Source organism: Semicossyphus pulcher, unplaced genomic scaffold, assembly GCF_022749685.1.
Source record: "Semicossyphus pulcher isolate SPU_LCO1_2020_fin unplaced genomic scaffold, fSemPul1.0.p SCAF_3, whole genome shotgun sequence".
Taxonomy (NCBI): Eukaryota; Metazoa; Chordata; class Actinopteri; order Labriformes; family Labridae; genus Semicossyphus; species Semicossyphus pulcher.
The window spans coordinates 18,185,463-18,203,263 of NW_027211704.1; the positions used below are offsets into that span (position 1 = coordinate 18,185,463).

Consider the following 17,801-nt stretch of genomic DNA (forward strand, 5'->3'; position numbering starts at 1 on the left):
ACGGTATGAATGTATGATTTAGCTATTAGAAGTTTTGCACTTTTAAAATATGACATTTATATTAAAGGTTATTCTTTATTATAGAGGAACTGGTTTGATTGAAATATTAATTATGAAAACATAAAAAGCTGAAATATCAACATATGACTTCAGTCTCTACCAATCAACGAGCTCCTCTAGACCATTTAAAAACGAAGTTCCGGTCAGCGCGCAACGATCTAGGGGGTGTGTTCGATGACAAAGCCCAACTAACGTCTGATACGTCTATTATTCCGGCTGGGCCGGGCGGGGTTAATGAATAGCAACGTATCCTGTGAATTGTAAACAGATTGAATTTAGTACACCCGCGTTCCACACAGGTGAAAATATTAAACTCACCTAACAGGGAAGAGCTCATCTGAGATGAAACCATGGAACCAATAAACTATATAAGTAGTTCATATTTTGCTCACAAAGGGTTACACTTATAAGAGCAAACTAAACTCAAGGTTTTTAATAACGGTATAAAAGTATATTAAAATGTTAATTTTGGCTTTTAATATGACTGAACAGGGTCCTTCAGGATTTTAACTTCCTCAAACCGATATTAGCACGCACATGATCTGTATCAGTATAGAAAAAACAACTATATATACAAACAATCTGCATTAGCATGTGCAATAATGCAGTGTTTGTTTGATTTTGTACAATGAATGCAAACACAATTTATGTATGAATGACTGTATCCTATATAATGTGCAAGTGTCTACTTTTTCAAGCGGAGGTACACGGTCTCTGGCTGTCACCCTCTCGTCTCCAACTAGATAATTCGTCTTTGAGTTCAATGAGTGGAGTGTGGACATGAACTGAACAGACAGGAATTCATATAGCTTAGCGAGCATATTCCGCTTGAGGAAGCCCTTCAGATAAATTTTCAGCTGCAGTCATAACGAAGATGCAACGATGACTCAACCACAGCTGAATGAGTTCATTCCCCCTCCGGAGTGCCCTGTTTTTGAGCCCAGCTGGGAGGAATTCGCCGACCCTTTTGCGTACATCAACAAAATACGACCCATTGCAGAGAAAACTGGCATTTGTAAAGTCCGACCGCCGCCGGTAAGTGTTTCTTCAACTATGACAGTTATTTAAGTATTTTTCTCTCCAATGCTCGGTTTATTCGCTTCAGCCGCTGTTGGTTATTTAGCAGGCAAAGTTGTGTTTGTAGACAGGTTTCAACATGGCGGATTGCGGCTGCGAGTTGAATTGTCAGCTAGTAGCCTGAGCTCGGACTGTGTTGTGTTTGCATCAACGACAGTGAAGCTTAAAGGAAGTATGTCAAGTTTTTAACCTTCAAAAAGATGTATAAATTCTAACAATTCAGTTGAAAGAGCCTGCTTTCTAAAAATAATTCAAACGCTGAAGTTTGCCTCTAATGCAAAAATAATGGAAATTGTTTACGTTAGCGCAGAATGAAACGCTTCCTGGACTGTGAGGACGGAAATAGCTCACCGAGATTTAAACTAGTCATTTGTCCACCGCCTTTTAACAGTTAGTTAAGTGTTTAGCTTTAACTTTCTCGACTGGATTTGACGGATTTAGCTAGTGTGAGGTAACGAAGCTCACGTTGATTAGGCCTGTGTAAAAAGCTGCAGAGTTCTGACATCTATTCTAACGATGGCTTACGCTACGTACGTGCTCGGTGACCCACTGTTTATGGAGACAACGGACACTCTGTCTCTGTTTTTATCTCATTTGAATCATCTTTACGCCTTTAACCTACTTGGATTGGTTTTCCCACATAGTTGTCTATTGATTTGTTTGCCATTTAACGTTATATTTAGCCATGCAGAATTACGTTATATCGTTATAATAAGCAAATCTCTCGGGACATTTTGATGCTTGTCTTATATGATAATGTCTCTTTCTAATTGGAGCATTATTCTACCACGATCCACACCCCCTGACGGCATAGTAGTCCAATATAAAGTCTTTCAGGATGAAAGAAGATAAATAGATATATTCTCCCAGTATTTTTCTTAATTTCACATTGACTTTATTTCTAATGCATTGCGATGGCAGAGGACAGATAACCTTATTCAAGGGTGTGTCCATGCAAAGTAGACATATTATACTGAAATCAATTATATCATCACGACTAACGCTAATTTCTGGAAGTTATCAATGCCTCTTTTTACAACATGAAGTAGCTGGATTGAAATTGTTTTCATCAGATAACATGAGGCTATTCTTCAGTAGAACATGGAGGCTGTAAAAGTCCGTTTTGCATTAAACAGGACAGGCCGGGATGGGTGGGCTGCAATCTAACCAAAAACTGGTGGGTGGGGGACTGGTTGGTGTTTGCGGCACCAAAAGGAAACCAGCTTCACTGAAAAAGCACATCCCATGTAAACAAAAGAAGGTAGTGCTGATACTCTGTGTGTATTCTCACATGGGATACTTGAGAGAACTGTTGATTTTCCCATTTGCTGCATTGTTTTGATCAGCACTTATCTTAAAAGAGATTGTTGTTCATATCTATCTTTATGATGGCCATTGCTGATTTTATAATACAGGTTAATCCTTTTCTAAACGTTACACCACAAGATAAAAAGCAGTGTGTCAAAAACAATTCTAATTTCGGTGCCTAATATTGAGCATATACTGACTCTGATGTCCCAAAATGAGGGGGGAATAAATACATTTTTTGAGGTCAAATTCCATCATTTGTCCCCTGAATGTGTAAGCACCATTGTCTGCAGTCCTGTGATATGCACCAGCAGTTTCTTGTGAACATTCAGACCAAAAACATGGCTCCGGGGTGGTGTGTGGGCCAAATACACCAATAAAAAACCGTAAATCCTTAGTGATGTTGATCTGAGCTCTTGAGAGTGGACTTGTACTTGCAAATTTTCAGTGTGTCACTTTTATGTTTTGTTTTCTTTGCGTAGATAGGGCACTCTTTGGCCCTGAAGGCCTGTATCTAGCCTGAGATCTCCTCTTCTTTGTGTCCATTTTGTCTTATGTACACAGTTTTACAGAGAGTAAGAAGACTTTGCACAGAAACCTGTTTTTGATCAGTGATTTCTAGGTGCACAGCATGCGGTCAGAGTTTCCCTCAAGGTTCTACGCAGGTCATGTTTGACTGTAGATGTTAGCAGCACATATGCAAATGATTTTCAATGATATCTTAAGGCTGTTTGTGGTTAACTTCTCTCCACTCACGTTTGTCATTTTATACTTGGAGGGCCAGTCGTGTTCAGACCAAAATTTGCTCTTGTAATCTTAACTCGTGTGGTCTGAGTCTTTGTGTGGAGGATGATGTTGTGCCATATGTTTCAAAGTGAGTGTTTTTCCTTTTGTACCAGGACGTTTGTGGGTCTAATCCAGCTTTGTATGCAGATGATAAGGTCGTGCTAATGCAGCTATTGTCGTCTCCACTCTGACCAGCATTTCCATCTTCGTAAGGAAAATAAAAGCTCGTCCAGTTTGAAGTTTGAATCGGATCCAGAGCTGTAGCCTAGTTTCAAGGCCAGGCTGAGTCAGGTCACATGATCAGTAAACATATTTTGCATGCTAATTTGGCAGGTTCCCTTTTCATTGCAAAGTAGCACAAGTGACAGGGGTTAGGGCAACTTCAGAACAAAACTCAAAATCCAAATGGTTTGATTTTTAATTTGAAATTGTAAGCTGGTCTGCCTTTATTCTGAAACACGGTGTTGAGCTCAGAATCAAAGAAAGGTAACCATCCATCCAGTGTTGTGTATAGGCAGGTGCAGGTAAACACACATTTAAATTAATAGATTTATTTTCTGTGTGTGTGTAAACATTATAATGCATTTACAGTTTGCCTGAAAACACAAGTTCATTATGTTTGAACTTGTTGATACTTACCCTCCAGAATAAATCATTTCTGTCTGTTTGTCGGTGTCGCTCTTGCTGTTTGGACTCTTTGAAGAAAAAGCGCAATTCAACATTTTAGGAGTTCCTAGTAAAAATGTCTCTTAGGCTCCCATCAGAATGAGAGTAATGCTAGGTACTATCAGGGTCATGACCGCAAGGATCGCACACTTTCTATGACACTCGAGGACACACTTTCACAGGTTGTTTGTCTCTCACTCGGAAACATTTCCACTTATGACAAACCAGCTGTAACTGAGGTTATCTGTCTGACTATCAGAGCACCACTGTCGCTGTGTTGTTCTCTAGTGTTGCAGGAAGTTGTGTGATCTGGCGTGGGTGCGTTCGTTTTAATACACAGCGTGCGAGTGCATTAATATCAGTCAGTCAGTGTTTGGTCTGTCAGTGACACAGATTGTGTTGTTTTGCCTTCGAGCGGGACAGGCAGCTCTGTGGTGGTGTTGTGGTTTCTGGTGTAAATGATGTTATTTGATCAAATTTAAGTGACTTTTATTTGAAGGCTTTGACAAACATTTAAAGACATTTTAAAATGTGTTTCATATGACATCATTCACCACAGCAAAGTATGTAAATCCTGTTATAACCATGTTTCTTCCACTATTCACTTACTAATGTTGATCGAACTTATTATCAGTGAGGAGAATCTTTGCATGTCTGCGCCGACACACTATGACTTCCTCTCATTCTGACCTTAATAATAGTCTATGGCTGATTTGCACGCTTGTTGATCTGCAGACTGTCCGAGTAGTAAGGGTGATTTTCTTTTACTCCTTTTAAACTAAAGGCTTTTAAAGAGGATCAGAAGATGGACGTTAAAATATCACACCGAAGTGGTGAAAAGAAACAACTTCAACTATTCTGTTCATTAGTTGTCAAGAAAAGTTAGATTATATTAAAAACTGTATTTAAAAGGTAACCTGTGATATTTTCACATTCTTCAAACTGTATTCTTTCATGTTTAAAGTACACAATGTTGTTTTTAAAGATGCAAGTCTTCAACTTGAACTAACGGATCTCTGGAAATATTGTGAGCGAGACGAACACATTGTTGGTTTTTAGCATTTTAAATGGGTTTTGTTGACAAAAATTATAACAAAAGCCTACAGCGTCGTACTCGAAGGAGGCTTGTTGTGGTGGTATACTGAAGCTGCACTTCATTCACAGGGGGCCTTGTTGAACATGATGTACTCTTTGTTAAAGACTAAAACAAAACGTTGGTTTCAAATGCTTCTGCATCAGAGATCGGCTGTCATTTAGTTGAATAAAATGTTTTGTCTTTTTCTCTCTCAGGACTGGCAGCCACCGTTTGCCTGTGATGTTGAGAGACTGAAGTTCACCCCGCGGATACAAAGACTTAATGAGCTTGAGGTATATTCTGTTATTAGTTTTTTATTTTTGACAGTATAAATTAGGTCATTGGTAAGAAGAAGACCCTGTCAACGGAGGAACTAATGCTGGCATGTAAAAAATGTAATTATTGCTGCCTTGTTCCTGTCTTATCCATTTTGACCCAGTCAATACAAATGTCAAATATTTTCAAAGATGTCAACTTTTTAAAATAAAATAAATCTTGTTAAGCTGACTATTTTGCTCAGTCAAACTTGTTAAGAGATGTGTCTTCCACAAATCATCTGACGTTTATCAAACAGTTAACAGTTTTGATGTGCTACACTCTGTTAGCTTTTTTTAAAAAGCCATGTCGGAAGAAATGAGATTAATTTAGTTTGTTTCTCTAAAATGGTTTTAGGACAGTTTAAAACACCTGGACAGCGGCTGCATGTAATTTAACTTCTTCTACTTAGTAACTGTGGTCGTGTTAAAACAATGAATTGTTCAATGTGCATAATTGACTCTCCTCTCACTGTGCGTTTAGGCTCAGACCAGAGTGAAGCTCAACTTCCTGGATCAAATCGCAAAATTCTGGGAGCTTCAAGGATGCACTCTGAAAATCCCTCACGTGGAGAGAAAGATTTTGGATCTTTACCAGCTGAATAAGGTAGATGATGCTACTTTAAACATGCATATTCACATTTACATATAAATATTAAACTGCTTTCCACACATGCAGACTAAATGCATAATTCCTCTCTTTCCTAGCTGGTGAATGAAGAGGGAGGCTTTGATGCGGTCTGCAGAGAGCGCCGATGGACAAAGATATCCGTTAAGATGGGCTTTGCTCCCGGCAAGGCTATTGGCTCTCATCTACGGGCGCATTATGAGAGGATCCTCTACCCATACAACGTGTTTCAGACTGGAGACAATCTGCCTGTAAGTCCTGGCATCATTTTTTTTTCTCTCCCCCATAAAGCAGCAGCAGCTTCACTTGTTCCCCAAAGTTACATTTATCTTCATTAGAAGCATTAAGAGTCAATTTAATGGCCTTTTCAGAACTACACCCTTTACTGCTGTTTACACAGTGCGGGCTGGATCTGAAGTTGACAGTAACGTTATTTGGGAAAATCTTTATTATGAGGACGTTTAGTAAAAGATTTTATCGAATGTCGGCCGTCCTAGAACAGTGCCAGATTTTTAATGTTTGGTCTCATAACGAGGCGTCTGCACCGCTAATGGAGCAGTGAGACACGTTTATCAAAGATGGCGAGTTTGTTTGCTAGGCGCTGTTAGTGCCGCTATCTTCAGAGGTTTGACACAACAATCGTACAGTAAGGACAACATTTATGCAAATCATAAAACAGATGATGAGCCGTTCATTTAGCAGATACATAAGAATCTTTGTGTTTCTGTATCACATTGCTCAAAGATTTATGATTTTCTTTTAAATGCAATTGTTGATTAGAATTTAACCTTGGTCCAACAGGATGCTGATGCCATGTTGTAATGTGAGGAACTCCAGCATTGTGTGGAACTGTGTGATTTGTACACAGCTCTACACTTTCATAATAGCCTCTCCTCTGTTTGGTGTGTACTGGTAGAAGGAGCCGGGTGTACTGGTACTTTGATGTGTCTCATTTAAATATTCCGGTATTTCATTTTATTAAAATACAGCCTTGTTAGGACATACATTACACAAGGAGCTAAATATGGTCTTACAAGTTTCCCTTTAGTGTGTGTGTTGGTTTTGTTAATTTGGCTTTAATGCAGGTAAAATAATCAGAGGCTTTGTTGATCCTCGTTTTCCTTTGTAGCCCCTGTTGTTCAGTGTGTGGTGAAAACTTTCCTCACATTTACCTGCTTCTCTCTGCAGAGAGCCACCTTGACCAATGACACTAAAGATAAGGAGTACACCCCCCATGACCTGCCGCAGAGACAGTCTGTCCAGCCCCAGGAGACCTGCAGCATCGCCCGCAGAGCCAAACGGATGAGATCTGAAGTGAGTGTGATTCCTCCCTCTGTTCTCTGGCATTGTACCTTGTGCCAGTGTCAATATGTCTTCTTAAATCTAGATGTTGACATGTTTGTATTCATATTTCAGACCCTAGATCAGCCGAACTTAATCTATACTGTGTATAAGTGCTGCTGTTCTCTCTCTGACTCTCACTGTGACTCCGACAGAGAGGCTGTGTTAAAACCGAGCCCGGGGAAATCTGTGAGAATCGACCCAATCTCAGGAGGAGGATGGGGACGTATGTCGGCAAATCAGAACCGGGTAAGAACAAAGCAAGAGATTTCTTTTAAGGAAAGTGTCTGGTTGAAGTTCGTTACATTATAGGAGAGTCTAAACTTTGTGTGTGTCTCTCAGTGAGGATGGCGATCACTGAGGTGAAAACGGAGCCAATAGAACCTGTGGAGCACAAAGACTATGAAGAAACTCTCTCAGACACTATAAACAAACCTCCAGCTAGCAAAGTAAGTATTATTTTGCCTAGAAATGTTGGCATACGTTCTTATAATTCCATTATAATGCAATACTATGTTGTCGTGTTGTACTGTGCTGTAAATTACACGTATAAAAGCAGAATCGACAGCACAGAATGAAGGCTCTAAACTGTTGTGTCTGCTCAGGTGGACCAGTACATGTGCCTGGTGTGTGGCAGTGGGAGTGCAGAGGACCGCCTGCTGCTGTGTGACGGCTGTGACGACAGCTATCACATCTTCTGTCTGATCCCCCCGCTCCACGAAGTTCCCAAAGGAGACTGGAGGTGTCCCAAGTGCCTGGCTCAGGTGAGCTACAGACCCCAGAGAGTTACATCCTACCCGGCAGGCTCATCATGAGGATGAAGAGTGCAATCACCTGCCCAATATCCATAAACAAAATACAACTTTAATGGCTTTTTTTTAACTTTATATATCTGCTGTTTGTTTTCAACAGGAATGTGGCAAACCTCCTGTCGCCTTTGGCTTCGAGCAGGCAAGCCGGAGCTACACTCTGCAGGCTTTTGGGGACATGGCGGATTCCTTCAAGTCTGATTATTTCAACATGCCAGTACATGTAAGTTTACATCACTTATATCTCAGTGGTTTGTTTCCATTTTATGTAGTGAACCGGTCTTTATTAGTAGCTACACTTTAAATACATCACTGGTTTAAGTACAGTGTGTTTATACTTTATTTTTACTGTAGTTAATAGGTTGCTCTTTCTCTCGATTACATGCAGAATTGTATATTGCTAATATAAGTCCAAAAAGATGAAGAGATGTGGTACTGGACAAATATATTAGATATTGACATAAAGATGTCTAATATTAATAATGAAGCTCTCATAGTTATATTGGCTTTTTAGCCAGGAGAGATGAGGAGAGCAAGGCTGTAATCAGTGACTAAAATGTCCTTATTGGGTCCATTTCATCGTCTTATTTTACGTTTGTTCGAAATAAAACTTGATTTCATGATATTTAGTGAGTCTACATTAGGGATAGACCGATTATCGGCGCCGATATTCAGCGTTTTGACGCATATCGGCATCGGCCATTTTTTTTTTTTTTTTTTTTTTAATCCGACGGCCGATAAGAGATCAATTTAAAACTGGGTTATTTTGGCTCTGATGCATATGCTTAAAGGCATTTAAACAAAGTTAAGTGTTGGAGTTTGTATTATTCAAAATTTTGACGCCAATGTTTTCACTTTTACTGCAAATGTCGGCTTCAAATATCGGTTATCGGCCTCCTTGGCTACTAATAACTGGTATCGGTATCGGCCCTGAAAAAACCATATCGGTCTATCTCTAGTCTACATGTATGGCTGTTGAGGGATACTGCCACCTACAGAGTTGAGAATTATAGAATTAGAGACTGAAATAAGACCGGAAATATAATTGGTTGCGTGGACAGTGTGAATGATAACTAAGGTTATTTGTTTATTAGAAGATGCCTTGCGATGATACAGAATTTGAACATATATTTTCAGCTTAACCAGATGCTCATTTAAGCAAATGCTTAAGTAAGTGCTTTGTTGTTGTGTTTCTGAAGTAATTAAGTGTTTTCATTCAAAGCAAAGAGCCACAAAAATGTAAAATGATTTAATTTATACAGCAAATGTATTTTGTGAGACCTGAGGCTGATTTGGGAACTTTCTGTGACATCACTTTCATGACTTTGGTCTCTAACAAAGGACGCTTTGATAACACACTTCCAGAGAGTTCTGTTTGTCTTATCAGATCTATTCAGCCCTCCCTCACATACACACAACACCGTTGGTCTACTCGTACTACATGGCGCGAGAGAGTGGGGAAGCTGTAGAGGTCTCGCCCTGGAAAAAAACAGAACTTAGGCAGACAACTTTTTCTGTCTCAAACTCCTTTCCTGAGTCCCTGAAAGCATAATGCTTTCATTGTGTTGCAGTGATGCCTAAAACACTTTCTTTTACTGTGTAAACTATTAGACGAAACTAGCTTTGTTACTTTGATGTGTGTAAATGCAGCACAAAATCACTACATGTCTTCTTCTTGTGCCTTTTTAGATGGTTCCTACTGAGCTGGTGGAGAAGGAGTTCTGGCGTCTCGTCAGCACCATCGAGGAGGACGTCACTGTGGAGTACGGAGCAGACATCGCCTCCAAGGATGTTGGGAGCGGATTCCCCGTGAAGAACAGCCATTTTGAAGTCGCTCCTGAGGACGAGGTACAATCTGTCAGCTGTTCTAGAGAAGACGTCTAATATATTTATACAGTAAAAATTCATTTTTGGCATAATTTGGTGTCTTAAACTAAAAAAACACTCCAAATTAAGCAACACAGGTGCAGTTATTTACATTGATATTATGTTCTGATCAGTTTTTGATAACTTCCCTAATGCCAGCAGGACAAAGCTGTGTCTGAGTAAGTGGAGTGTTGACTTGTGTCTCTCGCCTGCAGCATTACCTGAGCAGCGGCTGGAACCTGAACAACATGCCGGTGCTCGATTCCTCGGTGCTGACTCACATTACAGCCGACATCTGCGGGATGAAGTTACCCTGGCTGTACGTGGGCATGTGCTTCTCCTCCTTCTGCTGGCATATCGAGGACCATTGGAGCTACTCCATAAACTACCTTCACTGGTACAATGCACTCTTATACTGACATCAACGTACATATTCTTACACTCAAACACAACAACACTTCTTGTGAAAATACAAGACTTAAAATTCTTAAAATCTCATGTGAAGGGGGGAGCCGAAGACGTGGTATGGGGCTCCGGGTTACGCCGCAGAGCACCTCGAGTCGGTCATGAAGAATCTGGCACCTGAACTGTTTGAGTCCCAGCCAGACCTCCTTCACCAGCTGGTCACCATCATGAACCCCAACACGCTGATGAACAACGGCGTGCCGGTAACCTGCATACTGTTACACTCATTTATTAATCATAACACTTAAACGTCTAAAACAAAGCGAGCACTTTGTCCACTTAGTGAATTCTAAAGTAAACTCCAAGTTGGAGTATCCTCTTTACAAACAAAGAGTAAGAAGAGGCTGCTAAACACGTACAGCCTTTAACTCCTGTGTCTTCTCTTTCTGATAACTAGATCTATCGCACCAACCAGTGTGCAGGCGAGTTTGTCATCACGTTCCCCCGAGCTTACCACAGTGGATTCAACCAGGGTTTCAACTTCGCTGAAGCTGTCAACTTTTGCACCATGGACTGGGTAAGATGATCCTTTATTACAATATCACATTGTTTATATACTTGTGTCGGCTGACCCACCCTCTAATACAGATTAGACTGTATTTTCATGGTCATGGTGTTCACACAGTTTGCCCGAGTAGTAGCCTTTTAAGTGCGCTCATAATAATTAATGGACAAAGGTAGTGAAACACTGTATGTTTGGTAGATAACCTGCAGTACTTTTGGCAGGATTAAAAACAGTGTTATAGACGCTTAATCCAGATTATCTGCCTCATTCATGATCCATCTCTTCTTAACTTGAACTCTTCCATTTGTTTTCCCACAGATGCCCATTGGCCGTAACTGTGTGACCCACTATCGCCAGCTGAGCAGGTACTGTGTCTTCTCCCATGACGAGATGGTTTGTAACATGGCCTATAAAGCCGACACGATGGACGTGGACTTGGCGTCTGCAGTGCAGAAGGAGATGACGGTCATGGTCCGAGAGGAGGAAGAACTGAGAGTGAAGATTAAAAAGATGGTGAGAAGGTCTTCTCTCAAAAGTGCACTGTTGTGTTCAAGTTTTTCTGTACATAATAGATGCTTCAGATGAGCGTATTTTATATGTCTGCACATCTGTCTCATTACGTTCCTCTGTGGCCTCTGAGCCTCTAATGACTGCGAGTGCGTTTCCCCAGGGCGTGGTGCAATCTCGACAAGTTGATTATGAGGTGCTCCCAGACGAGGAGCGGCAGTGCTGCAAGTGTCGGACCACCTGCTACCTGTCTGGCATCACCTGTGCCTGCAGTCCTGGCAAGACGGCTTGTCTGTACCACGCCCAGGACCTCTGCTCCTGTCCCCATAGCAACCTTACACTCCAGTGAGTATCCAGTAACCACAACAACTGAATATACTCTTTTTACTACTATAATAAATCATTGCATCTGCAGCTAAGCCACCTCTTTAGACGGCTGTTTGCATCAGGTTTTTTGTGCAAAAAGTGCACAAATGCTTGACAGCGTTTTGATTTCCAGTTCCCCATCCATAGTATGTTTTAGAAATGTACATTATAAGCATTAAATAGGATTAAAAAGTACATTTAACTGAGCCTTGTTGTGTCTTTCCCTGCAGTTACAAGTTTACACTGGATGAGCTGTTTCCCATGATGGCATCAGTGACGCTGCGTGCAGAGTCCTATAAAGACTGGCTCTGCAATGTGCAGGACATCCTGGAGAACAAAGGAAGCAAGAGAAGAAGTGAGAAAAGAATAAAATTAAAATTGTTGCCTCCAAAGAAATCCACTCATTCCACTGTTTGGTATTTTATAATTTCTTATTATTTCTACTTGTTTCCTGTCAGGCTTGGAAGAGCTTCACAGCCTTGGAGAGCAGGCAGAAACAAAGGCCTTCCCACAAACCGGCCTCCTGGATCAGCTTCGCATAATCGCCTCAGAGGCTGATAAAGTCGCTGCGATGGCTCAACAGCTTCTCAACGGGAAGAGGCAGACGAGGTAATACACGTTTTCTCTTCTAGTGTGGTTTTAACTTGGCTAAAATTTAAATTATGACTTCCATATGAATCATGTTGTTGCCTCATAATACATTCAATGATGGACTTGTTAAGTGATCTTGCTTCTGTAGCTCAGTTGAGGACTTTCTGTGTGTTTCAGGTATCGCTCTGGAGGAGGAAAGTCTCAAAACCACAACGAGTTGACCGTGGAGGAGCTGAGGTCGTTTGTCCGACAGTTTGACAGCCTGCCGTGCAACATCAGACAGGCCCCTTTACTGAAGGTTAGTTTTGATTAAATGTATTAACTTCAATTGTACAATATTTCTAACTTCCTGAATCTTAAATGTAATTAAAGTTGAATTTATAAGTCAAAGACAAAGCTAGGCTCAATCACACGTCCCAAACACAAACTCGTTATGAAGTCCCTAAAGGCCTGTATAATGTGACCTGCAGGACCTGCTGACCCGGGTGGATGACTTCCAGCAGCGCAGTGATCGTCTCCTGTCCGACGACTCGCCCAGCCCGCTGGAGCTGCAGGAGCTGCTGGACGTGAGCCTGGGCCTGGATGTGGAGCTGCCTCAGCTGCCCCTGCTGAGGGAGAGACTGGAGCAGGCCCGCTGGCTCGAGGCCGTGCAGCAGGCCAGCAGCCGGCCAGAGAGCCTCTGTCTGGACACCATGAGGAGGCTGATAGACCAGGGCGTGGGCCTGGCCCCTCACAGCTCTGTGGAGAGAGCCATGGCTCGCCTGCAGGAGCTGCTGACTGTTTCGGAGCAGTGGGAAGAGCGGGTGCTCGGCCTCATGGAAGCCAGGTGAGGACGCTGGGCCAGCTTTCACTACTTGTATATTTTTCTGTGCCACAACCCAGCTGTTCCTATCGAATCATACACTACACTACTGTACTACATGTATTACTTCTTAACAGTGAATATACAGCTTTCTTCACTAGTGGGCTCACATGTAAAGGGAAAACCTGAAATCAGCTTTAGCTTCAGACCGTGCAGAGCGAAATGTGCCAAGTCTGCAGAGCTGGTCCATGCTGGATAAAGAGGATCATGGTGTTGTGACAGTGCTCAGCCTGCTAATGAGTCCACAGACACCACAAACTGCAGCACCACACTCTGCCAGCGCACACACCTCATGACATTAGATTGACTCATCTATTAGATACAAATAATACATCCTAAACACATAAAACAGGAAAGAGACTGACCGATCAAATCTGAACATGTACACCGTGTTTACTGAAGCTCATGTCCATGCACAGGCCATATCACAGCATGGAGACCCTTGACGCTGCTCTACAGGAAGTAGAAAACATCCCTGCGTATCTGCCAAACTGTCTGCAGCTGAAGGACGTCGTCACCAAGGCCAGGAAGTGGCTGCATGAAGCCGAAGCACTCCAGGTAAATATACTTCAATGAGGCCACGCTGAATGTTCTCAGCACTAAACAGTTATTCAGAGAAGGTGGGAGATGGTTGAGTTATGTGTTGTGTGTGTGCGTGCTTGCAGCTCGGTGGACGTATCCCCGTGCTGGACAGCCTCTCTGAGCTGGTTCTCAGAGCGGAAGGAATCCCAGTGAGGTTCGACCCGCTGAGTCGACTGGAAGCTCTCGTGAGCGACATTCAGACGTGGAAGGAGAGCGCTGCAAAGACATTCCTACTGAAAAACTCCCCTTTCTCTCTCCTTGAGGTAAACAAACATTAAAAGGTGAGCTCATCTCAAATATCTCAGGACAAATAAATCAACACGTTTGCTTGTATGTTTTACAGGTGCTGTGCCCGAGATGTGACGTCGGGGCCGGGCATCAGAAGTCGAGATCAAAGAAAGCAAAAGAAGCTGCACAGATCAGTAAGAAATCTTCAACAAAACTGGAGTCTCTGTGTGACGTGGAGAGAGCTCTGTCTGAGAGCAAGGACTCCGCCTCTGCGGTGAGTGTAGCTGAACTATTTCTGTTTTTTCCTACAGAAACAGGCACAGTTGTGTTGCAGTATAATTTAGGTCGCAAAAACAGATTGTCCTTATTGGGTTTTTCATGACTGGAAATGCTTGTTTCATCTTGTCTCAACTATTTAATCTGTTGATCTGCAAGAAACCAGACTATCGGAAATCCAACTTAAGACTTTTGTTGCTTTATGCAGGTGAAGTTGCCCTTTGGCAGCATTTAAAAGCATCGCACTGAAGTGAGACTGTCAGACTTAACCGAGCGGCTCAAAGTATTCACAAAAATCCCTTAAGAATACATTCTTTCATTATTTGACCATTTCACTATTCGGCATATTTCTCCCGGATTGTTTTAAGACCGACATTCCAGGTTATCCTCAGCACCTCTGCTCTCTGTGTTTCCTGTTTTTTAAGGTGTCATAGGGTCAGAGGCAAACATGACATTGGAAATCCTAAGAGGAAAATCATACTTTAACATGAGACTGAAATATTGCAGACAGAACAGAAGTACAATGTAACAATGAAAAGAGTAAATGATTGACCTTGTTTTCACTCTGCCTCTCAGACACATTTACTCTGTATCCACAACATGCTCGTGGCCTTGTAGTAAGATCTGTCTGAGAGGCCCACTGCAGGACCGCAAGGCGCCATGAGACGTTATCTGGCTGCTTTATAAATTAAATTAAATGTTCTTCCTCCACAGATGGCCACGCTCGCTGAGGTCCACCAGAGGGAGATGGAGATCTTGTTGGCTCTGCGCGCTTCAAACGAGTCAAAGCTCCTTCCCGCTGAGAACTGTAGTGCACTTAATGTTTGCGTTTGCCAAAAGGCCCCCTCGGGTGACATGGCGCAGTGCGAGCTCTGTCGAGAAGTTTTCCACTGCGGCTGCGTTACGACAACAGCAGAGCTCGAGTACGGCCGCGCCTGGCTCTGCCCGCTTTGCCAGCGATCGAGGAAACCCCCTCTGGACAAGGTCCTGCCCCTGTTGGCTTCTCTGCAGAGGATCCGGGTTCGACTCCCAGAAGGGGACGCGCTGCGCTTCCTCATTGAGAGGACGGTGCGATGGCAGCACCGAGTTCAGCAGGCCTGCACCGAGGGAGTGCTGGAGAGAGTGTCAAAGACGGTCAGTGGAAAAAATGTGTCTAAACTCAAAGATGATGCTCTTTGTTTCTGCTTTGTGATATTATTCACCATCACAGCTTGTGTATGACATTAGCTAGACGCCGTTTTCAACACCAAGCATGCTGAAGTTAACTGTTCTTTGTCTCAGGGGAAAGTTGGAGTGTCTCCTCATCTTCCTCAGGAAAGAAATGGTTCACTTTTCTACACAGAGCACCAGACTGTTCCACTTCAAGGTCAGTGTGAAACCTTCAAACACTTTGTATCTCTGCACGTTTTTACTCTTTCTTTCATCTCTAAACTCTCTGTTGCTCATCATATTTATCACAGGTCTCAGCCCTGAGCTGGAGGAGCTGATGGTGGAGGGCTTCCTCCTGCAGGTCACTTTGCCTGAAACCGAGCAGCTGTACAGATACCTGCTGTACAAACTGGCCCCCCGGGCCCCACGTAGCCCCCCCAGTGAGAACGACTCGGACCAGGAGCAACAGTCTCAGAGAGGGAGCCCCAACCACAAAAAGGTAACCACCAAAACAAGAGTAAACTTTTTATTCTCAATCACACTTGATATAGTGACTCACTTCTGTTTGCTGTATGTACTGTTATATTTGTGTCTCAACACAGAATGGCGTGTCCAGTCTGAAAAAGGAGGCGGTGAACGGTCAGAGCAAAAGGACCAAGCGACGGAAGGACAGCTCTGACTCTCAGCACAGCGAGAAGGCCAAGAAGAGCCGCAAGAAGAAGTCGAAGAAGAGCAAAGAGAGGAGTGAAGAAACCAAGAGGAGTTGTTCTCCCACACACATGGCGTCGGACCCCGCTCCTTCAGACTCAGAGGAGGACTACTCGCTGTGTGCTGCACCGTGGTGCAGAGAGCCAGAGGGTGACGAGGTGTGTGTCATATTGCTCTACGATACTAAGAGTTAAAATTATGATTTGTTTTGTTCAGATTTACAATGCACATATTCAGTAAGGGAAATGCAACATGTTAGAATCTTCTCTCGTCTCGCTGTTTTGCAGGTAAACTGGGTCCAATGCGACGGCAGCTGCAATCAGTGGTTCCATCAGGTCTGTGTAGGACTGTCTGCTGAGCGAGCAGAGAAGGAGGACTATATTTGCATAAGCTGCACACAGCCAGACTACGACCGAGGAGAATGAAGACCAAAAAGTGACTTTGAAGGATCAGCTGTTTTGTTGCAGGCCTCAGCACTTACGCGCACACCTGAACTCTGTGTGTCCCGTGGCTCCTCCCCTTTACCTTCTGGCTTGCCCTTAGTGAACATGGTGCTATTTACTGTTTTTCCAGACTCACAAAAGACTTCTGTCACTGTTTTCGTCACATGGCTGTTTTTTTTCCCAGCCAATCAACTAATCCTTTCTGAAACTTTCCAAGACTTGCTGCAGGTGTACAAAATGGCAAACTGTTTCCAGAACAGTGCAGGGATTTTTCAACCAAAAAAAAAAGTCAATTTGACATCACATTTTAGAACTGCTTTTTTTTACATGCATCTGAACAATGTGAAACTGATCTTTCTCTTGTAGAGTAAATATTATTTATCTAAGCAATAACTGAACTGATTAATTAAGGTTCAGTTTTCTCCTGAGCTATATTTGTGCTTAGAAAGTCTTTGATAGAAGCGAAAACCCTTGAACTCACTTTATGAATCCTATGATATTACACAGTTCAGTTCAATATTTGTGAACAGATTTTAACTTAAATCAGAGGGCAGAGAGCAGTGACTCTGTGATCTAACACGTGCTTAAGTTTGCACCTGATTATTTGCCTGTTTCCCTTAAAAGAATCACTGACTTTGATATAAAGTCTGCCTGCCTTCAGGCCTGAATCCCTTGTTACTGGCGATGGGTGAGACTTGATTACGTTCACAAAATGAGGATGAACTGTCCGACATCAAAGGAATGTACATTTTGTGTGGATTTTCCCTTTATGGTTTAGGATGAAAATATCGTGTTGGATTTAGATTTAACACAAACAGTGTGATTTTTTTTTTGCCTTGGATATATGACCTTTTTCTGCTCCTTTGGGTAAATAATATAATTCATATGTTGCAGTTTGCATTATAAAATAAAAATGTTTGTTCCCATGTGTCTGGACTCTTCAATACGACTGCTTCAATGATGCCTGAGTGTACTGCAGTAATGGAAGCGATGGACGGCCATTAATGTAGCTGCCTCACACTGTCAATTCATACAACCTTCGAATTTGGTACAAATGTTTGCACATTTTTGAAATGGTTTAGGAAAAAAATATGAAAATTCAAGAGACGTTTTGTATGAAAAAAACCATCCAGAAGGCATTCAGCTGTGGTGTAAGGAAATGTGTCTCATTTGTAACGATCTACACAAA

At 42.3% G+C, this 17,801-nt stretch overlaps 1 protein-coding gene across 1 annotated transcript; it reads left to right on the forward strand.

The window, feature by feature from the left end:
* The first annotated feature begins 824 nt into the window (after positions 1-824).
* Positions 825-17,533, forward strand: kdm5ba (lysine demethylase 5Ba). The gene is made up of 27 exons (XM_069677920.1): positions 825-1,095; positions 5,188-5,265; positions 5,771-5,893; positions 5,995-6,165; positions 7,103-7,228; positions 7,411-7,504; positions 7,598-7,704; positions 7,861-8,019; positions 8,168-8,287; positions 9,754-9,912; positions 10,146-10,327; positions 10,436-10,598; positions 10,793-10,912; positions 11,219-11,413; positions 11,571-11,752; positions 12,004-12,128; positions 12,232-12,382; positions 12,542-12,662; positions 12,835-13,190; positions 13,646-13,784; positions 13,892-14,071; positions 14,152-14,310; positions 15,027-15,446; positions 15,594-15,678; positions 15,773-15,960; positions 16,064-16,327; positions 16,457-17,533. The coding sequence occupies exons 1-27, from the start codon at positions 943-945 to the stop codon at positions 16,592-16,594; spliced, it is 4,458 nt and encodes a 1,485-aa protein (XP_069534021.1). The 5' UTR covers positions 825-942; the 3' UTR covers positions 16,595-17,533.
* The last annotated feature ends 268 nt before the right edge of the window (positions 17,534-17,801 follow it).